At 37.5% G+C, this 26,224-nt stretch overlaps 1 protein-coding gene across 1 annotated transcript in view; it reads left to right on the top strand.

Annotated features, from left to right (window-relative positions):
• The window catches only part of Ubr3 (ubiquitin protein ligase E3 component n-recognin 3), a 157,436-nt gene that overhangs the window by 41,865 nt on the left and 89,347 nt on the right, over nucleotides 1-26,224 (top strand). The window contains exons 8-14 of the mRNA XM_027420475.1: nucleotides 2,649-2,792; nucleotides 3,364-3,413; nucleotides 15,010-15,076; nucleotides 16,697-16,827; nucleotides 18,232-18,460; nucleotides 23,691-23,870; nucleotides 24,914-25,047. Of these exons, the coding sequence (XP_027276276.1) occupies nucleotides 2,649-2,792; nucleotides 3,364-3,413; nucleotides 15,010-15,076; nucleotides 16,697-16,827; nucleotides 18,232-18,460; nucleotides 23,691-23,870; nucleotides 24,914-25,047 (935 nt within the window). The remainder of the gene's footprint in view (nucleotides 1-2,648; nucleotides 2,793-3,363; nucleotides 3,414-15,009; nucleotides 15,077-16,696; nucleotides 16,828-18,231; nucleotides 18,461-23,690; nucleotides 23,871-24,913; nucleotides 25,048-26,224) is intronic.

The raw sequence follows: 26,224 nt of genomic DNA, 5'->3' as shown, positions 1-26,224 counted from the left end.
GCTCTTAACTGTTGAGTCATCTCTTGCCCCCACCTAAGGTTTGTTAGGGATTGTCTATTATTAGCTAAAATAGAATAAATACCTGTAGGCAAGCAGTGTTAGGGAACTTTGAGGTTTTAGTTCAACCACCTGAATGAGACCTTGCTAGTTCTATAAGCATCTGGCTCTGAGATACCAGAAGATCAGACCTTGAGTAAGTAAGGTTGACTCTAGGTTATCTTAAAAAACTCATAATCAAAAGAGAAAAAGAAAAACATAAAGGAAACTCACGATCTGAGGATAAATATAGCTCAGGATTTAAGGGTGAGGACTGCTTTTCCAAAGCACCCTAATTTGGCTCCCAACATTCATATTTGGGCTGCTTACAACTGGTGGCAACTCCAGCTCCAGAGGCATCTGACGTCTTACTTCTGAGAGCACTGCATTGTGTACAAACCCACATTCACACACATACATACATATTAAAAAAAGCTCCTAATTAGACAGGAAAGATGACTCAGCAAGTAGAAGTACCTGTTGCACTTGCCTGACAACCTGAGTTTGGTTTCCAGAATCCACAGTGAAAGAAGAGAACCAATTCCCGAAAGTTGTCCTTTGACCTCCATATGTATGCTATGATATGCACAAAGTACCTGCACTCACATATAACACACATGAGTGTGAAAACACACACACACACACACACACACACACACACACACACACACACACACACACACACACACACACAATTTAGAAAGAGCCTTATCACCCAACAGACCTGTATGGATTGCAAAGTATGAGGTGATTCCTCTCAAGGTAGAGGTCCTTGTAGCACATTGAACTTTCCATAGAGCTGCCGCATACAGAGTGTAAAACAAAGCCTTTATGATTTTTTTCTTCTGTACTGGCTCAGAGTGTTCAGCTTGTGGTTAAAGGGTCTTCTAGAACAAAATTTAGTACTCTCAGGATCAAGAATCTTCTATACTGTGTTATTAGAATAAGTATTACATGATAAAAACTGGGCATACCAGGAAATAAGAAACTGTATACTAGAGTCAGGAGGTGAAATAAGCCCCTGTAAGTTGACCAAGATGATGGGGGGGGGTAGATGCTGCTTTTAATAGATAAAAACATTAAAACAACTAGTATACTTTGCCCAAAAAATAAAAGGAGAATGTGTCTAAAGAACTAAAAGAAAATAGGTATCAGTGAATGAAGAGAGTGACTCTTAACCAGGAAATGTAAATGAATTCAGGGCCAATTTGGATAACTCTGTGAGACCTTGTCTCAAAATTAAAAGCAAAATAGGGATGGGATATAGCTCAGTGGGGAGTTGCTGCTTACCATGCATGAGGTTCAATTCCCAGTAGAATAGAGTTTGAGGTTTCCAGTCTAGCATTACTTCTCTGTTTGCATACTCACTGGCCAAGACATCTTTCTAAGCCTGTTGCCTTACTTATAAAAATGGCAAAGTGCATTCATTTTCAGGGCTATTGGGAGGAACTGATAATTACATTTAGTCAGATGAACAGCATCTGTGAAGAAAAGTGTATGACTTCTATTATTTAGGAACCTTTTTGTGATACTAGACTAAACTTGAACCCAGAGCCTGGCATATGTTAGACAAGCAACTGACTGAGCTAGATCCCTAGCACTTACTCTGCCCAGTTTTATTTACTGCTTAAAGATTTATTTATTTTTATTTCATGTGTATGAGTGTTTGTCTGCATGTATGTAAGTATACCAGGTATGTGTTTGGTGACTGTAGAGGTCAGAAGATAGTGTCAGATTCCCTGGAAAAGGAGTTAGAGGTGATTGTGAATTACCACTGGGGACTGGGAACCAAACTCCATGCCTCTGCAAGAGCAGTAAGTGCTCTTAACCACTGAGCCATCTCTTCAGCCTCATTCTTTATTCTTTTTTCTTTTTTCTTTTTCTTTTTCTTTCTTTCTTTCTTTCTTTCTTTCTTTCTTTCTTTTTCTTTTTTTTTTTTTTTTGGTTTTTCGAGACAGGGTTTCTCTGTGTAGCTATGGAGCCTATCCTGGTACTCAACTCTGGAGACCAGGCTGGCCTCGAACTCATAGAGATCTGCCTGCCTCTGCCTCTGCCTCTGCCTCCCGAGCGCTGGGATTAAAGGCGTGCACCACCGATGCCCGACTTTTAATTTTTTAAATGTGACAAGATGATTGGAAAAAAGAAGAATCAAATGTAATTTCATTTGTAATCTTTGAAAATGTCTATTGAAGCTTTGTCTCCTCTGTAAAGCCTTTCTCCGGATAAGTCTTTCGTGCTTGGTGTCCTGAGACCACAGATGATCAGGTTACCTGCAGAAGTCTGCTTAGTAATTGTCATCTACAGCATTTTCTTTTGCCTTTCTTTATCACTCGTTTCCAGGTTTCTTGAAGATTGGATCATGCCTTAGCATGCCTTGCCTATAGCCCCATCATATATTTTAGATGTTTAACAAATTTTATTCCTGTTATAAACTGCTGCTCATTCTGGAATTGTCAATGCCAAGCATAATCACAAAATATTATATGAAGCAAATTGTATGTTTATTGTAGTTTCTTCTTCCACTAGAACATTTGCTCATGTGTAGTCACAGGATTACTGTATTTAGCTTTTGAATGAAATATTTTCTTCTGACTCTTTGTTTTAAATATTAGGTCTTGGAGAAAACGCTTGTGCAAAAAAAAGTCATGAGAAGTACCTTATAGCCTTGAAGAGCTCTGGACTCACATATCCTGAGGATAAGCTTGTATACGGGATGCAGGAGCCATCGGCTGGTACTAGCACTCTGGTAGTTCAAGGTTTGTCTAAATATTTAATTTGAACCATAGTGATGTTATTTTTCTTAAAACAGAAAGCCCCTCAAACTTTCCTCACTAATGGGCAAATTTATTTTGAGTTTAACAGTGCCATTCTTTATATTAGAATCAAGAAAGAATAGATTGGCCTTTCTTTTCATCTCAGAGGAAGTGGGTGGGGTGATTAGACAATGAAGAAGCTTCACTTTTCCACTTTCCTCAAATACAAGTTGTTCAGTTTTTAGTGTTGTGATTCTGACATGTGAGCAGTGTAGCAGATGCTATTCAGACTTTACCAACTCAGTGTTTTAGTAGTCATGGCTTAGATCTAAAAAAAGCAAGCTCCTTTGGAAACACCATTTGTCATTATTTAATTTAGATTTTCACTGGGATTTTTCTATTGAAGTACCAACCTATTAGGTAACACTTTAAAGTTGAACTTTGCCAAGGTAGCTTTTAGAATGAGGTGTCTTCACTAATATAAAGTTCTGAAATTTGCATGTCACAAAATAATTTTCAAAGACATTGATGTATGACAGTTATGATGGACAACCTTTTTTTCTTCCATCTGAAGGTTTTGCAGGTGCTCCGGGAGCACTGGGACAGGTAGAGTCTTCAGATGAGGTGAGATTTAAATTTTAAACCTTTTAGAAATAGAATTTTAAATGTTTCAGAGCTATAAACCTGAGTTTGAATTTAAGCACCCATATAAACACCAGGTGTGAGCTTACACATGTAACCCTGCTGCTAGGAGCTGGAGATAGGGGCAGAGGGGCTCGCTGGCCCACCAGTTTAGGCAAAATGGAGAGCTCCAGATTCAGTGAGAGCCCCTGTTCCAAAAAGTATTAAAGGGAAGTACCAATGTTGATTCTTACCTTTGCAAATACAGGCAGGAACATACACCTGTACATATACTTCCCCAGCTCAAAATTAACATGAAACCAAGATAGGATTTATGAAAAAAAAAAAAAGGTTTATGGTTGTTATCTAGTGTAAGTTCCTTATGCATCTAGATACATACTGAAGCTCAAGAGTAGCTTCTGGGATGTATAGACCACAGTTACTTTGTGACAGGACAAGAACTACAATAGATTGTTACTTTTTATATGTAGAATGAAAAATATTATACATTTAGTTAAGTAACTGGACAAGGCAGTGCATCACTATAATCCTAGCACATGGGAGGTAGAGTCATAAAACCTGGTCTGGTGGCTCATGCCTGTGATCCCATCACTTGGAGGGTGGAGGCAGGAGGATGAGTTTAGGGTCATCCTCAGCTACATCTCAAGTTTAAGACTAGCTTGGGATATGTGCTCTTGAAGTCAATCTGGGTTACTTGAGACTTTGTTTCAGATAGTAACAAGAGAAGACAAAACAAAACAAGGGACTTGAGGTATTGCTTAGGAGTAGACTTCTTGCCCAGCATTTGGAAGGCTTCCAGTTTCATTTTCACTACCCAATACACATGCACACATGCGTGTACAGACATGCACATACACACACTAAACAACAAACCCCTGAAGCCAGCATGGTAACATATGTCTGTAGGTAGTGTTGACAAGATTAAAGCAGGCATATTGTAAGTTTGAGGCCATTCTGCGTTAAAAAACATAGAAAAAAAATTCACATTAATTTTTTTCTAGTTAGTGAACTAGACATTTTGACATTTGACATTATGACATTTTCACAAATGTATATATCATTACACTTTGCTCATAGTTTCCCTCTTTCCTCCTACTAGCTCTTGTCTCTCCCCCCCTTCTGATAATTCTACTTCATTTTCTAGAATTGAAGTTGATTTCTGTACATGTAGAAAACCAGCTTTTGAAAGAAGTGCTTTTCCCTTTGCTGAAGAAAGAAGTAACTTTGGTCTAAACTCTTAGAATTCCATTTGCAACAGCATAGTGTCTTCTGGTTGAATGATAAAATGACATCCTTTGAGAGGGAAATTACTTCTGTCTTTTTTTTTTTAAAGATTTATTTATTTATTATGTATACAGTATTCTGTCTGCATGCATGTTTGTTTGCCAGAAAAGGGTACCAGATCTCATTACAGATGGTGGTAAGCCACCATGTGGTTGCTGGGAATTGAACTCAGGACCTCTGGAAGAGTAGCCAGTGCTCTTAACCTTTGAGCCATCTTTCCAGCCTAAGAGAGAAATTACTTCTAAGAGTAATTTCTGCAGTGATAGTGGAGGATTTTTATTGTGGCTCTTTGTTTATTATTGCCGACTGTCTTTTAATACCTCTTCTAGTCATTCCTCTTAGAGTCTGTATTTCATCAACTTCTGTATGTAATTTCTTAAATTGCTGCAGAACTAGGTATAGTTTTTCACTGTTAGAGAATTTCCTACATTCATGATACGTCACTACTATTTCCTCCCAACTCTCCTTTTTAAACCCCATGAGTCCACTTAGTGCTGCTTGTATGTGTCTGGGTGTAAGACATTCTACTGGACATACTGTAGTCCCTCAGGGGCTGCATCCCTGAAGATAAATGGTTCTCCCTTGCCTCTGCAGCTGTCCCCTGTCCATCCTCCAGTTTTAGCTGACTTGTCCATGCCACTAGGAATTCATGTTTGCAACAGCATTGTCACATCTGGCAAACATTGTTTCAGTGCAGATGTCAACTCTTTTCTTCCACCATGGTCCCTCAGTCTTTGTGTGTGTGTGTGTAAGTAGCATCTGCCCCATTTAGAGCTTATTTTCTGCATTTTGGGCAGTTGTGTGTCTCTAAATTAATCATCATAAGAAGCTTCTCTGATGAGGATTGAGATGCACTAATCTATAAGGTATAAACATTAGAATTTAGGGGATAGTTTTTTTTTTTTTTGAGACAGGATTTCTCTATATAGCTTTGGAGCCTACACTGGCACTCCTGGCACTCCCTCTGTAGACCAGGCTGGCCCTCGAACTCACAGAGATCTGCCTGCCTCTGCCTCCCGAGTGCTGGGATTAAAGGCATGTGCCACCAATGCCTGGCTTGGGATAGTTTATTATTAGGTCTCTCTCCCCTCTCCCTCCCCTCCCCTCCCCTCCCTCTTTCCCTCTCTCTCTCTCTCTCTCTCTCTCTCCTCTCTCTCTCTCTCTCTCTCTCTCTCTCTTCCTTTCTTTCTGAGTAGAGTTTCCCTGTGTAGCCCTGACTGTCCTGGAACTCACTCTGTAGACCAGGTTGCCATCGACCTCAGAGATTTGCCTGCACCCCCACCCCCACTCCCCAGCACTGGTATTAACGGCATGTGCCATTCCTGCCCAGTTTATTAGGTTCATTTAATAGAATAATAGTATTAGGTTCGTTTCTAGGGCCAGTGATCTAGTCAGGCATGGATTTGGGCTAGGTACCAGGCATGAGTTCCATCGTGTAGAGCAGACTTTAACTCCAGTCAGAAAGTGATTGGTTACTCCCATAACATTGTGCTACTGTGGGACCAGCAGGCATAGCTTGCCAGGCCAGTTGTTACTGTAGTTCTTCCACTTCAGATCTATGTAAGACTATTGTAGGATGCATAGCACCTTCTAGTATTATGACAATGGGTATCAGCCTGATATCTCCATGACTTGAGTGCTATGACTCAAGCATGTAGTATCTTAAGCAGTAAGGTCTTATCAAATTCTGGGGAATAACCAAGAATGATGGCAATAACCTGTAAATGTTTAAAATTGTATAGCTGGAAGTAGACTGAGTAGTTATCTACATAGCTTTTTCTTTATGAGAATTTTTAGAAACACCACTTTGTTTTCTTTTACTATACAGTTAATTTTTCATTACTCCGGGTGGCATACAATTCATCCTAAAAAGAACTTGGACTTCAGAGTCAGGCAGGTCTATGTTTGTCAAGCAGATCTATGTTTAAATCGTGGTTCATTGTAAATATGTATATATATGCTAGATTATTTTATTTTTCAACATTAGTTTCTTTATGAAGAAAATAGAAACTTTAATGTTAGAATTAATTGGGATAATATGTATAAAATCACTTTCATGTACCTGCCACCAATTTAACTATTTTCTTTCTTCTTTTTTCTCTCTTTTTTTTTTGAGTCAGGGTTTCATGTAGTATAGGTTAGCTTTGAATTTATGTAGCTAAGGGTAACCTCGAAGTTTTAATTTTCCTGCTTCTACCTTCCAAATACTAGGATTTCAGGCATGTATTGCTGCACTTGGTTTACTTAGGTTCTGGGGAATGAACTGATTGATGGCTTCCAGGCATGCTGTCAGTCTACCACTTAGGCTATATCCCTAGCCCACAAATTTGGGTCTCAGATGTTTTCTATTCTGTGGTCTAGAGGGATTACAATGTATAAGTCATACTACAGGCATTTCAGCTTGCCTTTCCTGAGAAATAGTTACTAAAACATGATTTAAAGGAAATGAATTTACCATTCAGCTTTTAATTGTTTAAGTAATATATAAAAGTTACACACAACATTTAAAGTAAAAAGTATAAAAGCAAGCTGGGTGGTGTGACAGAGTGAGTTCCAGAACAACCAGGGCTATATAGAGAAACCCTGTCTTGAAAAACAGAAAAGAAAAGAAAAATGTTAAGGAATATTTGTAACTTCCATAATCACAATGTGCCATTAGCTATTCTTTTCCTTGAGTTCTCTTGATATTTGACAATGACTAGGAATTATAGTTAAATAGCAAGACAAACACTGTGAATATGGAATATTATTGTAGCTAGTAATGACTATTGAGTTTTAATAAAGTGGTATATATAATGACTATTATTGTACATCAAGAGAAAGAAAGCTTATTTAAAATTGAAAGGTGTTTTTGGAGGGCACTTAAAAATATTATTATTTATGTGTGTGCATATTAGCATGTGTGTGGGGTACTCATGGAGGCCACAAGTTGGAAGTTGGGAATTCTAGAGTTGTAGTTACAGGTGGTTATGAGCCAGCCTCCCATTAGGGATACTAGGAACTGAACTCCAGTTCTCTGCAAGAACAACAGGCACTCATACTTGGTTGCCATCTCTCCTATGTATCCCCCCTCCTTTTTTTTTTTTTTTTTTTTTTTTTTTTTTTTTTTTTTTAAAGACAGTCTTACTATGTAGTCTTGTCTGGCCTATAATTTGCTATATAGACAAGACCAATCTTGAACTCAGAAAGATCTGCCTGTGTCTGCCCCCTGACATGGTACACATGTTTCACCATGCCCAGCCCTCTCTTTTGGGACAGGGTGACCTGCTTAGGGTTTTTGTTGCTGTGATGAAACACGATGACCAAAAAGCAAGTTGGGAGCTGGGTGGTGGTGGCACATACCTTTAATCCCAGCACTCAGGAGGCACAGGCAGGCAGATCTCAAAAAAAGAGTGAGCAAAGGGTTTTGTCTTACACTTCCTTATCATTGTTCATCATCAAAGGAAGTTAGAAGAGGAACTCTAAACAGTGCAAAAACCTGGAGGCAGGAGCTTATGTAGAGGTCATGGAGAAGTTTTGCTTACTGGCTCATTCCCCATGACTTGCTCAGCCTGCTTTCTTATAGAGCTCAGGACCACCAGCCCAAGGATGGTACCACTCACAATGGGCTTGGTCCTCCCCCATCAATCAATAATTAAGAACATTCCTTTCAGGCTTGACTGGAGCCCTATTTTATGGAGACATTTTCTTAACTGCAGTTCCTTCCTCTCCAATGACTTCAGCTTGTGTCAAGTTGACAGAAAACTATCCACACAGGGTCTCTTTGTGTAGCCCTAGCTGTCCTGAAACTCTTTATGTATACTTTGCTGGCCTGTAACTTACAGAGATCTGCCTGTCCCTGCCTCTTGAATGCTAGGATTAAAGGTATACTCCACCACGGCTGACTTCTTCCCTTCTTTTTAAGACAGGCTCTTATTTTGTAGGTCAGGCTGGTTTAGACTTACTATGTAGTGCAAATTGGTTGGACTCACAGCAGTTCCCTTGCTTCAGCCTCTCAGTTGCTGTGGAATTATAGGATGAGCCATCACACCTGGCTTAGAGAGTTGATTTTTACTTTTCTAAAGTAAAAGGGAATGCACTAGAAATTGCTAATGTTCTTTATAGTTTAAATAACCAAACGTTTTAAAATTTAATGAATCGCAAAGTTATAATGTTACTTTTAATCTTCTACTAGTCTTTGGAACTTGTCTGGCCTATTTCTGCTTTTTTTGTTTTTTGGTTGTTTCTTCTTTTCTTTTCTTTCTTTCTTTCTTTCTTTTTTTTTTTTTTGGTTTTTCGAGACAGGGTTTCTCTGTGTAGCTTTAGAAGCCTATCCTGGCACTCGCTCTGGAGACCAGGCTGGCCTGGAACTCACAGAGATGTGCCTGCCTCTGCCTCTCGAGTGCTGGGATTAAAGGCCCGGCATTTCTTATTTTCTTAATGAGAAATATTATTGTATTAGGACTATTGGCTTGCATGAAAAAAAGTGCCACTGGGAGCTACTTTATAAGCATAAAAATGTGTTGAGTTGTATTATTCATTTAGAGAGAAAAAGAAGCATTTCCACCCACTCCACAAAACTAATGGCATATTTTAAAATTGCATTGTATTTTTTTCAAAACATTTTTGCATATGTTTCTAAAATTATTAAACATTAATAACTCAGTAAAGAACAGAATATGTACTTTGAGGAGAACATTGATGACAGGATGAGGTAGAATGTGGGGCCTAGATGTAAAGCCTTTTGAATGAGTCACTGTGCAATTTGAAAATTTCATTAAGGCTTTTAAAACCTTCTGCCCCAACCTCCTTCTTTCTTTTCTTTCTCCTATTTTTTACTATCTGGCAACTGTAAGTACCATAGCAAATTTGCTTTAGTGTTCATATTGAAATTTAATGAGGCTTGGTGATTGGAATTTCTCCATTTTCATCCTGTAGACCCACAGATTAGAATGATAGCCCTTTCATTATTTCAGTCTGGTCATCCAACAAATTATAAGTAAAAGATGAGAAGAGGACAGTTATATTTTCTTTCCTTCCTTCCTTCCTTCCTTCCTTCCTTCCTTCCTTCCTTCCTTCCTTCCTTCCTTTCTTTCTTTCTTTCTTTCTTTCTTTCTTTCTTTTTCCCCGAGACAGGGTTTCTATGTGGCTTTGGAGGCTGTCCTGGAACTAGCTCTTGTAGACCAGGCTGGTCTCGAACTCACAGAGATCCACCTGCCTCTGCCTCCTGAGTGCTAGGGTCAAAGGCGTGTGCCACCACTGTCCAACAACAGTTATATTTTAATTACTGTAAATTGAGGTGATAATAACAATTTAAAAAAGGATTTTAAAGGTTACGTCTGTAGCTAACTAGTGGGGTATCTATCTGTCCATCATGCACATTGCCTTGGGGTTGACCCCCAACATATATAGAAATATACATCAAACCAAAAAACAACAAAACTAGAATTTCAAATTGGAAGAGATATCTAATTTAACTTTCAGTTATAAGATGAAGAAACAGGCTTGAAAAGTGGCTGAGTGGTTAAAAGCACTGGGCTTCCCAAGGATCCGAATTTGGTTCCCACACCCACCAGTAACTCTAGCTCCAGTGGTTCTGAATTTGATGCCCTCTTCTGGCCTCCAAGAGCACCCACACACATGAGGCATATCTACATGCATATAGATAAAATACTTAAATAAAAGAAATAGACTTGAAACTGCAATAGTAGCAAGATTTATTTCTATTTTGGAGTTTTATTTGAATGAGTATATCCACTTAATTTTGATCATGCCAGTGTGTCAGATACCTGTCTCTGTTTTCCCCAGGCTAACAGAACACTGTGTACTCAGCAGTACTATTTATGTACATGACATTTTTCATAATATCATTTCTTGTTCCTTTCTTGTGTAGCTCATTTGAAATAAGAGAAAATGTTGTTTGGCACCCAAAATAAAATCAAGAGCACATCTAGTTTTTATGAAATATTTTTAAATTTAGTATATATATTTTTAAAATTTGTGACTATCAGATAATCTAGTTCAATAGAAAATTATCATCAGTCTAATATGTGAGTGGGACTAATTATAATTAGATGTTCTGAGAGGGAAGAGAGTGTGTTGTAGAGTAAGGCATTTCCCTCCTTTTTAGTCAGATTCTTGTTATGTAACCCAGGCTGCTTTATGGGTTTTTTTTTGATACTCCTGCCATGGCCTGAGTAGGGGGATTACAGGTGTGCACCACCATTCCAGCATACAGATAATTTCTCAAGGAAAGGTTAGATAGACTGAGGTCTATAAGTAATGTCTATGTGTACCATACCCAGATCATTAGTTTCTGTGACTTTGAGGTACAAATGAAATAAAACTCTTTTCTCCCATAAAACTATGACCATGTGAATGTCTATTTTAAAGAAATTGAAGAACAGGGAAAAAAGAAAGGAAAAACAAAAAAGAAATGTTTGCTTTCAGCTTGCTATCATTGTTATTAATGTTGCTTATTCATTAATATTCTTTTTTCTTTACACACTTACATAATTGAAAACAATCATTAGCAAGATGTTTAGGTGTCTTTGTAGACATTTGAATATTTTTGCTACTATTCAGTACTGAATAAAAGAATACATTTTTCAATACTTACATTGAAATAGGATTATTGAAATTGGGGATACTTTTCAAAAATGAATTCAGTGATAAAAAAAGTAAATATGCTTTTGGGAATTAAAGTTGAATTTTCATTTATCAGAAATTATGTTAATGTTGAAGGATAGGGCTGGAGAATCCACAAAGTTTTGTTGGGAAAGCTCTTAGAAAATCTAATATATATATTTTTTCCAGTATAGGAGTAGATTTTGCAGCATTCTCAATAATTGGTAAGCTTCTGTGTAAATGCTTCCAGGGATGGGGAGCTTACCTAGTTAGGAGACAGCTTGGTTCTGTGCTTGATAGTTTTTACAGTTAAGAAGTTCTCACAGGGGCTGGAGAGATGGCTCAAAGGTTAAGAGCACTGACTGCTCTTCCAGAGGTCCTGAGTTCAATTCCCAGCAACCACATGGTGGCTCACAACCATTTGTTATGAGATCTGGTGCCCTCTTCTGGTGTGCAGATATACATGGAAGCAGAATATTGTATACATAATAAATAAATAAAATCTTAAAAAAAAAAGAAGTTCTCACAGCTTGGGGATAGATGTAGCTCAGTGGCAGAGTGCTTGTCCAGTATGCATAAGGTAGTAGTAGATGTTTTTTGGGCCAGGGTGATGGTCTTTGCCTGACTGCCACACAGATTTACAGTGTGCATTCATTTGCATATCCATCCCTTTCTGTCTCTGTCTTCCTACACATGGTAATCAAGAAGAGAAAACACATAGTGATGAGTGATAGATATGTTTCCTGTTTATTTGTCCCCTTATTTCTTTGGAAATATAAATTTCTATAAATGTCTTTTAAAGACTATTGGCTTGTGCACTGTAAACTGCCATTTGGGAAAAGTGTACTGCTATAATACTTACTATCAACCTTCGGTTTGATGGTAGTGTCCTTTCCTTTCTGGCTGTGTGTGATATCATGTTGTTAAGTCTGATTCAATGAGAAGCTATGTTTCCAAATTTTTGTTTTTGTGTTTTGATGCTATGTCTTTTCTCATCCCTTCCCTTTTCTTGTGTTTAGGCCTTTCCCATGCTATGCAAGAGCTCTGCTTTTGAATTATGTACTACCCCATGCTTTCTTTTTGAATGACTTTTTCTTCCTAACTCTACTTGACCTTTAGGATTACGGAGGCCAGGAAATGGGTAGGACTTCATAGCACCCTGTCACTTGATCATGGATAACCTTTTTTATAGGAAGTTTATAGCTGAAAAATGTGAAGCAGTTCTAACAAGGTTTCAGTGCAGTTTAAAGTTGTTGATTCCTTTGCAGTGTTCCCTGGATTCCCTGACTTAGGAGTGCTGAATCATAGCCTTTAGTTAGACAGAAAAAAAATCCCTTAGTTCTGCAGTGAAGGTAGCAGGAACTTTTCTGGCTGGATTTTAAGAAAATTGGTTAACAATTGCTTGCACTCAGGACTCTCCCCCAGGGCACACCTGCAGCTTCTCCTTTCCCTCTTTCCTTTTCTTTGTCTTGCTTTCACAGGGCTCTGGCCTCTGTTGCTCTTGTTTGGGCACTGGGGTCTGCACTGCACTAGTTAGCTGTCTCATTCTGTTGTATAGTCTCAAGCATCCTCTGAGATAGCCTAAATCATCCCATGATATTTTTCTGGCATAATAATGAAATCCCCAGATATCAATTAATGTTATATACTTCTTTGGCTATGAAGTTGAATAGGTTCTGAGCGACTTATCCCTTAGTGCTCTCCCTAATTAATCCATTTTATTTTTAAAGTTTTTCACAAATGTGTGCATTATAAGTGAGCAGAAATTGCTTTCATTCTTGAGTGTATTATTATTTTTACAATGTCAGTTCCAGCTTCTAATATGTTATGCTTATTTTTCAGAATTCGATCCCCCCCTTTTCCCTTTTTGTATGCATGCCACACATATGTCCTGGTTTGTTTTCTATTCCTGTGATAAACACAATTATCACAAAACTAGGAGAGGAAATGGTTATTTGGTTTACACGTTCTGATCACAGTTAGTCCTTGAGAGAAGCCAGAGCAGGAACTCAAGCAGAAACTGGAGGCAGGAACTAAGCAGAGACCATGGAGGAATGCTGCTTCCCAGCTTTGCTCCTCACAGGTTGCTTAGCTGCTGTTTGTTTGCAATGCAGGACTACCTGTCTAGGCATGGTACTGTGCACAGTGGACTGGGTACTTCTACATCAGTCATTAAGACAAAACCCTGCAGAGTTGCTACAGGCCAGTCTGATAGAGGCAATTCCTCAATTGATATTCCTTCCCAGAGGACTCTAGTTTTTGTCAAATTAGCAAAACAAACTAGTAGAATGTGTGCTTGTTAATGTACCTGTGTTTGAGTTTGATACTGGAATCATATTCTATCATTTTCCTACCTTATTCAGGGTCTCCCTGTTAAACAAGGGCTTACCCATGCTGTTCCTGATAATCAGCGTACTCTGAAGAATTACATCTGCTACTCTAGAAAGCAGGATTTACAGACAGGCTATGCATTTTGTCCAGCATTTACATGGGTTCTGGGTATTTGAACTCTGGTCCTTATATATGGCTAACACTTTAACACTCAACTATCGCCCCAGCCCCTCCTTTTATTTATTTTTTTCCTCTCTCTCCCTCCCTCCCTCTCCCTCCCTCCCTCCCTCCCCCCCCTCCCCTCCCTCCCTCCCTCCCTCCTCCCCCCCCCTCCCTCCCTCCTCCCTCCTCCCCTCCCTCCTTCCCTCCCTCCCTCCCTCCCTCTCCTCCCTCCCTCCCTCCCTTCTTTCTTTCTTTCTTTCTTTCTTTCTTTCTTTCTTTCTTTCTTTCTTTCTGAGACAGGTTCTCTCTGTGTACCCCTGGTTGTCCTAGAACTCACTTTGAAGACCAGGCTGGCCCCTTTTTCTTTCTTCAGTTTTTGAAACAGGGTCTCATGTATCCTAGGTTAGCCTTGAATTTGATTTGTTGCCAAAGATAACCTTGAAGTCCTGACCCTCCTGCCTCTACCTCCCAAGGGCTGATTTTATATGCCACCATGTGTAGTTTGAATTGGATGAATTCAGGGTTTTGTTCATAGTAGGCAATTACTCTACCACTCCTCAGTATTGGAATTTGATTTTTTTAATTTTGTGAAATTTTTAGATTAATTTATATAGTTTTTTTTGGGGGGGTGTGTTTCTATGTGTGCAAGGCTGTGCACATGCTAGTGTGTGTCTGTAGAGGTCATAGGTTAAATTACTGGATTAGGTTCTCTCCTATCAAGTAGGTTCTGGAGATCAAATTCAATTTGTCAGTATTGATGGAAAGTGACTCTACCCACTGAAACATCTTCTCTGGCCTCTAATTTTTATTTTTGAGCTCATTTTGTGTCATACTTCATGAAGTCTTTTTTATTTGTTTTGGTCCCCTTTCCTTGGTTCCTTCCTGTGGTAAATTCCCCTATTCCTTTAGCTTCCATGTGCCTTAATGTTACATGTGTCAGCTTACAAAAAAATTTATTTTGGCATTTTGGGATGCTTAAGAGTCTTTCCCCATAGGTGCAGATTAAGGATGATCATATTTTAATAGTCAGGATATTTTTCTATGAATTTTAATAAAATTGCATTAAAATACTTTAGTAGTTACATAGAAGTGAATAATGTTGGTCAATAGTATGCAAGAGTATACATGTTACATTTATATGAAGCATACACATTATGAGCATGCCTATGGATAATGTTGACTTTGTTTCTTCCAGGAGGACCAGGATGGTAGTCAAGGCTTGGGCAAGAGAAAGAGGGTAAAGCTAAGCAGTGGCACCAAAGGTATTTATATATTGCCTTGTTTTTTGGAGATAGGATTTCACTACATAATCTAGACTCTACTTGAAATTTTCTGTGTGTCCATGTTGACCTTGAACTCACAATCTTCTTGCTTTAGCCTTCTAAATTTTACTGAACAACAGGTGTGTGCCACTACACCTATTGTATTCTGTTTTTTCTTTAAAAATGCTTAAAGACAAACAAGCAAACAAAACACTTAATCTTTAGGAATCTCAGCTACATAGTGAGACCCAAGACCCTGGGGTCGGTCTGTCTGTCTGTCTGTCTGTCTGTCTGTCTGTCTGTCTGTCTGTCTATCTATCTATCTATCTATCTATCTATCTATCTATCTATCTATCTGGTTTTTGGAGACAGGTTTCTCTGTGTAGCTTTGGAGCCTTTCCTGGCACTGGCTCTATAGATCAGACTGGCCTCGAACTCACAGAGATCTGCCTGCTTCTGCTTCCTGAGTGCAGGGACTAAAGGCATGCAGCACCACCACCCAGTATCCCTAGGTTCATTTAAATTTAAATAAATTTAAAATGTAGATAAATAACTTTCAATTTTATGTTTTCAGTAATATTTAGATTTAGCTTTAGATTGTTTTACATTTGTACCATGATAATTGTTCTTGTTAGGAAATGGCAGTTGTAGAATGTCTTATCTGAAACATTTGGGGCCAGTTTCTGATTTTAGTGTTTAAAAATTTTTAAAATTATTTTCCATGTATGGTAGTTGGGCTACACTTAGGCCTGTGCACCATGTATGTGCCCAGTGCTTGCTGAGGCTAGAAGAGGGCATAGGACCCCTTGGAACTGGAGTCATGGATGATTGTGAGTCACATATGGGTGTTGGGAATTGAACCTGGGTCTTTGGAAAGGCAGCCAGTACTCTTTCTTAACCTCAGAGCTCTCTCTAGCCTCAGTTTTAGAGCTTTTTTTTTTTTTTTTTTTTTTTTTTTTTTTTGGTTATTTGAGATAGAGTCTCACTGGACAGCCTTGGTTGACCTTGAGGCCTATGTGCCATTCAAACTGGCCTTGAACTCACTGAGAGTTACCTGCCTCTCCACCTCTTGAATTCTGGAATTAAAGGCCTTTGTACTATTGCTATTATGATTTTAGAATTTTGAAAAACTTTGAAAAATTTTCATAGAGTTTTTTAGTTATATGCTTAAAACATTTCAGATTTGTAGCATTTTACATTTTGGGTTAGTGATGTCCAGTCTAAAATTTGAAGAAATAGAAATTTTAGATACATGTCTATGTTTAAGAACAAGTAACAGCTGGGCAATAGTGGCTCACACATCTTGTCTCAGCACTTGGGAGGCAGAGGCAGGCGGATCTCTGTGAGTTTGGGCTGGTCTACACAGCAAGTTTCAGGACAGGCTCCAAAACAATACAGAGAAACCCTGTCTTGAAAAACAAAAACACAAGCAAAAATTTCAGGGTTAAATGTTTTGTTATTTGTTGGCTGTGGAAGTTGGTGACAGTGTCAGTGCGCTAATGAAAGGGAATCTGAACTGTGGATCCTTTTATGTGTGTTTGATGGGCTTCTGGATTGTATGGTAAGGTTTAAATGAGATGAGCAACTTAATTATTGATAAAATTTCTCTTTCTTATGCAGATCAATCCATAATGGATGTTTTGAAACATAAAAGTTTTTTAGAAGAACTATTGTTTTGGACAATAAAGTATGAGTTCCCCCAGAAGATGGTAACTTTCTTACTCAATATGCTTCCAGATCAAGAGTATAAGGTATCTATTTTTCCTCTCCTTTTGGAACTTTGCTTTCTTTTTTTTTTCCTTTTTGTCCTTAAGTCCTTTTCTTTTGTTGTATTTCTGACCTAAGGCTCACTACAATGTAACTACAAGGATCTGACATGAAAGGGCGTTCATTGGTCATTCTCTTGCTTATTCAAGTCTGCTCAGAATACACAGAATCCATCTTTCCCTCAAAGTAGCATTACTCAGCAGAATTTCAAAGCATTTGCCAGTTTTGAATTTAAGTTATAAAACAGATATAAACACTATGGTTTAAGAATATAAAAATTTTACTTGTTCACAACTACACATCAATTTTTCGAAAATTAACTTTATTCTGTGAGATCTACAGCAATAAAATCTAAAGTCTTAGCTAGAAACCACCAGAGTAATATTACTAAACAAGTTGAGTTTTGGGTTCTAAACAAGTGGAACTAGGTGTGAAGGGCATGATGGGAGAAAAACAATAATAGAATAATTCAAGAAGCAAGTAGTATGTAAAAGTGTCAAGTCCTCTGAAGGACAGTGACAAAGTACTATCATAACATGTACTGGGGTGATTGAGTTTAGATTATAGAGTTAGCACAGGTTAGTAGCTGCTGGTTACATTGCTAATGGGACAATGGTTACTAACTCAAATACAAGTGTAGGGAGGTGTAGTATCTTGTCCTAAAGGATGTGGACCCACCTCTAACCACTATATGGTTATGGCAAAATGACATAGCACAGTGTATGAAAACAATAAAGCATGCAATGACCCTGTGTACATTAGGAGAGACACTCTCAAGTAGCATTATTTTGTATGTCTTTATACTCATTAAAAAGTGCAACAGGAAATGCACCTGTGACATAGAAAGGAAATACCAACATTTGGTCAGATTGCTGGTCAGCTCTCAGAGCAGGTCGGGGGGATTATTTCTTGTGGTGTAATCATACAGACTCACTTGTTTGTAATGCTTCTGTGGAGGTTTACTAGCTAGAACTTTAGATTTTATTATTGTAGGTCTCATAGAACAAAGATAATTCACCACCTCCCCCAGGGTTTCTCTGTGTAGGCTGCCTTGGAACTCCATCATCTGTAGACCAGGCTGGCCTTGAATTCAGAGATCTGCCTGACTCTGTCTAGGACTAAAGATGTGTTCCACCACCACCTGGCTAAAGATACTTTTCAACTTTTAAAAACTTTCAAAGTATTTTATAAATGTTCCAAAAAAGGCAAAATATGACTTAAACTTACCATCACTATTTAACTACCTTTTCATTTGTCTTGCGTAGCACCATAAGCTACTAATAGCTTCAAAAGCTGATTATATTACACAATGTGTAGAGTATTAGCAGAAGTTTAAATTTGGAGTTAAATTGATTTTTTTTTTTTTTTGCTATTTAAAATTTTTACAGGTTGCTTTTACAAAAACTTTTGTTCAGCATTATGCTTTTATTATGAAAACACTGAAGAAAAGTCACGAATCAGACACAATGTCTAACAGAATTGTGCATATTAGTGTACAGTTATTCAGCAATGAGGAGCTCGCCAGACAGGTGACAGAAGAGTGTCAGCTCCTGGATATTATGGTCACTGTGCTATTGTACATGATGGAAAGTTGCCTTATTAAAAGTGAGCTGCAAGGTAAACTCAGAATTATATTCATTTGTTTATTATTAGTAACTTTTGTGTAACAAGTTCTAAAAATACTTTGTATCCTTAAAAATAACTTGAAAAGTGCTTTGTAAAAATAATGTGTGTTTGGAAAATAAGTATTTGGCAATTTAGGTAAGTGTAAAGAAAAAGTTAAAATCATTAGTAGTTTAGTCATTCCCAAATAACTTCTCTTTTTATATTCTTTCTCTCTAATTTTTGTGACAAAGTTTCTTGGGGAGGGCACTTGCTATGTTGACCAGTGGTAACAGGTTCTCTTGGACACAGGCTGGGAGCCATTTTTTGTTTATGTTTGTTTTTTTGGCTTTCATGACATGGTTTCTCTGTGTAGCTCTAGCTGTCCTAGGACTCAACCTGTAGACCAGGCAGGCATCAAACTCCCAGATATCCACCTGCCTCTGTCTCCTGAGTGCTGAGATTAAAGGTGTATGCCACCATCGCCCTTTTTTTTTTTTCCTCCCATAAATTTGTTGCCATCTATCTTAGATAATTTTATATAATTATAGTTAAAATTTCTTTGAATTGGAATAAACCTTGCCTTGTCTATATACCTATAGGAAGAACTTTTGTAGTCTTCTTTTATGCCCACCATTGCTACTTCTTGACCTAATGTTTCCACACATTTTCCATTCTTGTTCTCTGTTCCCTTCACCTGCCTTCCCCAATAATTCATGTTATTGAATATTTGCTTTGCACCAGACACTGTGATTGATACTATAAATGTGTTGTCTCAGCTCAGTGTCTGTAAAATCTAAGATTACCTTTGCTACCTTCATTTTTAAGATGAGAATTTAAGTCATTGGAAAGTTAAGTCATTTACTGTTGAATTCAACAACTATCAAATGACAGTGCTAAGAAGGACTTCATGTCTCCTGATGTCACAACTTTGATTCTGTGTCAATACACAGACAGTGCCACACAGAAAGACTGGGTCTTCACTTACTGACACTTAGAGCTAAACCTCAAAAGATGTGTGCAGGGGAGCTAGCTCAGTGATTAAAGTGCTTGTCACAAAACACAAGTATGGGGGCCAGAGTTAAGATCCTCAGAACTCAGCTAAATGCCAGAGGGGTTGGTGGCCCTGTACAAGTCAGTGCTGTTATGTCTTTCTGCTCACAGATTGGTTTGACTTGCTGGCCAGTGAGCTCCAGGGAGCCAGCTGTTTCCAGTTCTAACTTTTGCCCTCCTCCTTGGGTAACAGATATGACTGCATGGCTATATGTGTTTTCATGTGGGTGCTGGGGATCTTTTTCAGGCCCTTATGTTTTTGTAGGAAGCTGAGCTTCTTCCATACCCCCTACAGCTCCTTAACTCATGATGTGACTGTTCCCTCTTATTGTAGGTACAGAGAAACCCTATTATATTATTGAACAATATACTATTGGTGTTAAACAGTACACCTCTTTTACTTTTTAGAAGAAAATTAAATGGTTTTTTACTCTATGTAGCATGACCTTTGAGTATTAGTTGCATATTTCAGTTTCTTTTTTCCTTTTTGAGAGAGCACCTGTCTTTCATCTGTATCAGTGATGTTCTCTACAGAATTATACTTAATAGATTTAAAAGACAAAGTAGTGTTTAGATTTATAAAATAGAAAACAGAATTTAGAAACACACATACACACATATATGAATGTGGTGTACACATTTGAGTGTACACAAGTGTGCATGTGTATGCAGAGATCTGAAGAGGATGTTGAGTACCTTCTGCCATTCTCCTCCTTATTTCCTTGAGACAGGGTCTCTCACTGAACCAGAAAGAAGCTCACCATTTTGGCTAGGCTGGCTGGCTATTGTGCTTTTGGGGTTTACCTGTCTTTGCCCCTGAGGTTACAGTCATTTGCAGGCATGCTCAGCTTTTTCATGGGTGCTGGGTATTTGAATTCAGGTCCTCATATTGGCAGAAACAGGTGCTCTTGCCTACTGAAGTCCATTTTCTTGACTGATTTAGCTGTTCTTATATGTGGTTTGTAAAGAGGAGTGAGTATTCAGGAAAAGATGTGTGAGTTTGTCTCCCATTTGTTTTTTCAATAGCTATTGTATTGCAACTGTCCTTCATGAAAACTGTGTGAGTCATGTGCCTATAGGTTAAGTATGTTACATTATTTACGTTATCTCCCAGCCAAATTCTAAAGCTACAATTAGCAATCTTTAAGCTTTGCCATGATTTTTAAAATCACCTTTGATAATAGCATACCATTTCATAATGTATATTTCTGCTTTTCCAAAAGTACCATAAAAATTTATGTTAACAGTTTTAGAATGTGCCTAACTTTATTGAGTAGCTACAGATACTACAAGATCTGTTTTTAAAATTTTTAAATATTTCAAATAGCTTCTGTTTAACCTTCGTATGAATAATTTGTTACTAGGCACTGTTCTATTTTTTTAAAGTACATGAGATTAAATCTAGGGCCTTTCCTTGCTAGATATGTGTTTTACCACTGAGTCAAATTCTTAGCCTCTAGCTAACATTTAAAAATTCTTTATTGTTAGTAAATATTATAAATAATACCATGAGAATGCACAATGCCACAGCAGCAGCTAAAGAATAAAAGGAAAAAGCCTTCTAGTGGTGTAAGATCCCTACCTTATTTGTTTACTTTGTTATATACACATTTATTTTGTATACTTTTAAATTTCTACTGTAACTCATTTTTCATGTCTCTGAAATTTTATAATTTGTCTTATGAAACAGTTTGTGTAAAAACGAAATTTATAACTGTTCTTCAGATAGCTATAGAAATGTCCTGTCCTGTCCTGTCCTGTCCTGTCCTGTCCTGTCCCTGTCCAGTCCCGTCCGTCCCTCCCTTCCTCCCTCCCTTCCCTTCATCTAGCTATTTTATGTGTATTGATGTTTTGCCTGCATTTATGTTGGTGTGAGGGTGTCAGATCCCTTGGAATTGGAGTTATAGACAGTTGTGAACTGCCGTGTGGATACTGGGAATTGAACCTGGGTCCTCTGGAAGAGGCAGCCAGTGAGTGCTCTTAACCACTGAGCAATCTCCAATCCCAACAAGTATTATTGATGAGTGCATTTCATTTTATCCCGAATCATTGCTCTTTACATCTTTTAGTCAGGAAAGTACCAGCTTGGATAAAAAAAAAAGAAGTCACAATTGGTTTATTTCTTTAAAGATTACAAGGTGGTTTTTTTTCCCCCCCACAAGAACAGTTGTATTTAAAGCACTCCTGGAAAAAAAAAAAGGTGTTTTTTAAAAAATTATTATTTCTGCTTATTCATTCTCTAGTTTCAGTTAAATAGGCCAGCAATTCTAAGTCTTACTTAGTTTTTTATTTTGTTATTCCCGGCATCCTGGAACACTGTCTCATCAGTGTCACTGGCTTATCAGTTTTCATTGGCCGGAGTTTTTAGTCAGGGGGGTTCTTCAGAATTTTGGATGTAGGCAATTCCTCTTCTCTAATGGAGTTATTTAGTTTCCCCTTTTTCATTCATGGTGAATCAAGGAGAAACAGGCAAATTTGACTTGTAATGGGTCCTGGTTTTATTTGATATAACTTAAAAGTAGGGTACAATAATTCCATGGACTGAAACATAAATTTAATGTGTGGAAATAAAGTTCAGTAGAGGTTTTCCTTACTGTTGAATTTGTCAAATACACAGTTAGTTGAGAAGTCTGATACAGTGAGGAATCACTTAAAAGTGATACATTGTATTTTAACTTTAAAAATAGAAAGCATTTTTATTTTCCAGCCCTTAATTAAAACATATTATTGTGGGTGTGGTTGGGTGCATTAGTCACAGTGCATGTTGAAGTCAGAGGACAGCTTTGTAGAGTAAGTTTCTTCTTCCACCTTCATGTCTATTCCAGGGATTGAACTCAGGTTGTCTGCCTTGTGGGACAAGCATCTTTACCTGCTGTGTCATCTCATTAGTCCCCATTCTCCAGTCTTTTAATTTTGTGGGCAAAATGTTTTTTAGAATATGGTTTCCTTGGTTGAATTTAATCTCATCTTATCTAGACTGCACATGTAAATTCATTTTCAGTCTATTTAAAGTAGGATTAACATATCTCGGTGAATTAACAATCTTGCTTTTCTGCCCTGAGGTTGTCGGTTTTTGTTTTTGTTTTTTAGATTTATTTATTTATTTATTTATTTATTTATTTATTTTCTGTATTTGAGTTCTCTGTCTGCATGTATGGTTTTATGCTAGAAGAGGGCATTAAATCCCACTATAGATGGTTATGAGCCACCATGTGGTTGCTAGGAATTGAAGTCAGGACCTCTGGAAGAGCAGCCAGTGCTCTTAACCACTGAGACATCTCTCCATCCCCATGAAAAAATTTTAAAACCTCTGTATCCCCATGTATTTATTTTTCTTGTATCTAAAAGCATATGATCTAGTTTCTATAATTCCTCATAATATGAATTCATATTTCATTATTTCATATACTTTTGTTTGAATCTGTAATGATGGTAAAAAGAACATTAGCATGAACAGAAAAAAATGGATTTTAGGTAACTGTATACCTCAGTGTGTACTAGAAAATAGTACTGGTATTGAGCATTTGGTGTGCTGTGAGTATTGTGTATTTCATAGTGGGAATTTAGTTAGTCAAGTTGGAATAGGTTAAAAGGGTTAGTTGCTAAAAACTGGTGTTAATGGCACCCCTCCATTCAACAGTAATTTAAACTTGGAGGATTTTTGGGAGAGGAGGCATTAAGGAGGTTTCATTGTTTTTTTGTGTGTTTATTTCTGAGATAATACTGTTTGGTAAAAAATTGCATTTATATATATATTCTTTGGCTAGAAGATAGCAATTAATATGCCCCACTTGAAATCAGCAGACTTGAATAATAAGCTAGAATGAGATTAATCTAGTGTTAATGTTTTTGATTGAAGCAAGCTATATCATTAGAATTCAGAAAGTGAGATTTTATAAGCATATAGCTAGCTCAGTATCAGCAATGAGGAGGACATGTAGTATTAAGTACTGTAACAGTGTGCTCATTGCCTTAGATTAACATTTTGTTTAATATCTTTGAGATACACTCTCTCCCCTATTTTAAGAATGAAGAATTTGATCTGGAGTGTAAGCAACATGCCTAGAGCCATACAGAGTTTAAGTGGTATGCTGGGTTTGGGATTTAAGTGTTTTTGATTCTAAAGTGTACAATAATATTTTATATCATTCATGAAGTTGTTTTAAAGAAAGTAATTTTTGGACTTTTTTAGATGAAGAAAATAGTTTACATGTTGTGGTGAACTGTGGAGAAGCCTTACTGAAGAATAACACTTACTGGCCTCTTGTTAGTGATTTTATTAATATTCTTTCTCATCAAAGTGTGGCAAAGAGGTTTTTGGAGGATCATGGCTTATTAGTTACATGGATGAACTTTGTTTCTTTCTTTCAAGGTATGGATTTAAGCTTCTTTTGTTCAAAAGGTACCTAATGCTAAACAATTAAATACTAACTAAAAATAATAGCACACTATTGAGGTTATAAGTAAGGTGTCTCATTATTTGAATTATTATTTGTAAGAACTTGAAAATTTATTCATAGCAACATTGCAAGGGTTTATTAGGAAATGAGTGTAATTTTCTGGAAGCACGATAAAACATTAGAAACTTGAAATCTTTTTTTTTCAGATTTGTAACATGTTCATAACAATTTGGACTGTCAGCAATTAAAATTGTTTTTGATTTTCTTATTTAAATATATTCAGTTCTGCTCTGGGAGTCTTGCTGAAGAAAGGGAGGAGGGATTTATGAGTGGTGGGGCGTCATGACAGGGGAACCCACAGAGACAGCTGACTTGAGACTGTGTAAGCTAATGGACTCTGGACCAACAGTTAGGGAGCCTACTTGGAACCGACCTATGCCCTCTGCATATGTGTGACAGTTGTGTAGCTTGGTCTCTTTGTAAGGCTCCTAGCAGTAAGATCAGACCTATTCCTGATGCTTAGCTGGCTTTTGGGAACCTGTTCCCCATGCTGGATTGCCTTGCCCAGCCTTGATGCAAGGGGAGGAACTTGGTCCCCATCTCAAGTTGAAGTGCCCTGCTTTGTTCAAGCCCACGGGAGGCTTACTTCTATCTAGTTGGAGATAGAAGAGAAATGAAAGAGGAGGAGGACAGATGGGAAGCAGGCATGGGATTGGGAAGGAACAAGGACCTGGAGGAGAGGAGGGAGGGAAAACTGCGGTTGGTATGTCAAATAAATGGAAAAAAAAAAGTTAAGTAAAATAAAAAGATATTAATTTCTGTTTGTGACATTTAACAAAATGTTTCTTAGGAATGCTAGTTTGTAAAAACTTTCTGAAACAAAGACCTGTTTATGTATGTCCTGTGTAATTGGTGCTATTTGTTTAAAACATGTTGAGTATAGAGAAGTGTTTGATTTTAATCTACATACTTGCATCTATTTGGCAAAGTCCATGTGTGTTTTACTTTTTACAAGGTATGAACTTGAACAAGAGAGAACTCAATGAGCATGTGGAGTTTGAGTCTCAGACCTACTATGCTGCTTTTGCTGCTGAGCTTGAAGCCTGTGCACAGCCGATGTGGGGACTCTTATCACATTGTAAAGTTAGGGTATGTAGGAAGTATTTTTATTAATTTCTGCATTTTAAAAATAATGGCTTAAGAAAAAAAGCACACTTGAAAATCTCATATGTAGTATGTAGTGTTTAGTTCTGTTTCATATTGAATTAATCTTTGTGGAAGCTTACCTGAAACAATATATTTTATTCTTAGGTATACTGAAATTCATTTATATCATCAGACCTTCCCAGCCACCTCTATTTTGAACAGTTGTTGAAACTTTATAATATCTACCTTTAGCATTATTGTTTCATTTTAACTGTTGTTGGTTGTCTAATAACCTTTTGTCTTTCAAAGATAAAGATGGTCTTCAGAAAATGTTTATAATTTTACACAGAGTAAAATTGCTATATAGCCCAGGCTGGCCTTGAACTCAGTTTGTCTTACAAGCTAGTTTTAATTTTTCAATTCTTTTGCTTCAGATGTCCAAGTGTTGGCATTGAAGATTTTGATATAAAACCACATGAAGCTCAACACATTAGCTTGTATCAGTAAAAATTTTCTGTCTTACTACATAGCTTTGACTACCCAGGAGCTTGCAATGTAGCCCAGGCTGGCCTGGAACTCACAGAGATCTGCCTGCCTCTGCCTCCTGAGTGCTGGGATTAAAGCTATATGCCATCACTCCTGGCATAGGTAAGATCTTACAGTGGGAATATTTTATTTTAGTCTCTGCTCTTTCTCTTTAAACAGGGTGACTAGGTCAACCCATTGAAACTCTATTTGAGATTTGTCTTTTTTAAATTCTTTTATAAATGTAACACAACAAAATGAAACAGAAATGGGACAGTAAGGTGAACTGTTCCTTAAAGGTAATAATGGGGTTTCTTTCAATCTATACATTAAGTTTATATGTTCCTTTTAGTAGTTTTTTGAGTCTGTTTCTCTCACAGATTTACCTATTTTCAAAATGCAGTGCCTCACAGCTTAGTGTAGTCTAATTTCAAAGTTCAAAAGGTCATGCTACCCATGTTGATTTTCTAGGGATGTGAAATGTCTCAAATATCTAATAACCATGTCTGTCTGTGTGTGTGTTGGTAGCGGGGAGAGGGGGGGACAAAGATTATGAATGAATGAATATGTGTATGTTTAGTTCTAGGGACGTATGTGTGTCAAAAACATTCCAGAGCCTTACATGTTTTAAAAGCCAAAGACAAACCTCAGTACC

This window comes from Cricetulus griseus, chromosome 6 (assembly GCF_003668045.3).
Source record: "Cricetulus griseus strain 17A/GY chromosome 6, alternate assembly CriGri-PICRH-1.0, whole genome shotgun sequence".
NCBI classification, from domain to species: Eukaryota; Metazoa; Chordata; class Mammalia; order Rodentia; family Cricetidae; genus Cricetulus; species Cricetulus griseus.
Note: the sequence above shows the minus strand (reverse complement) of the source record. Positions and strands in the feature narration are given on the sequence as shown.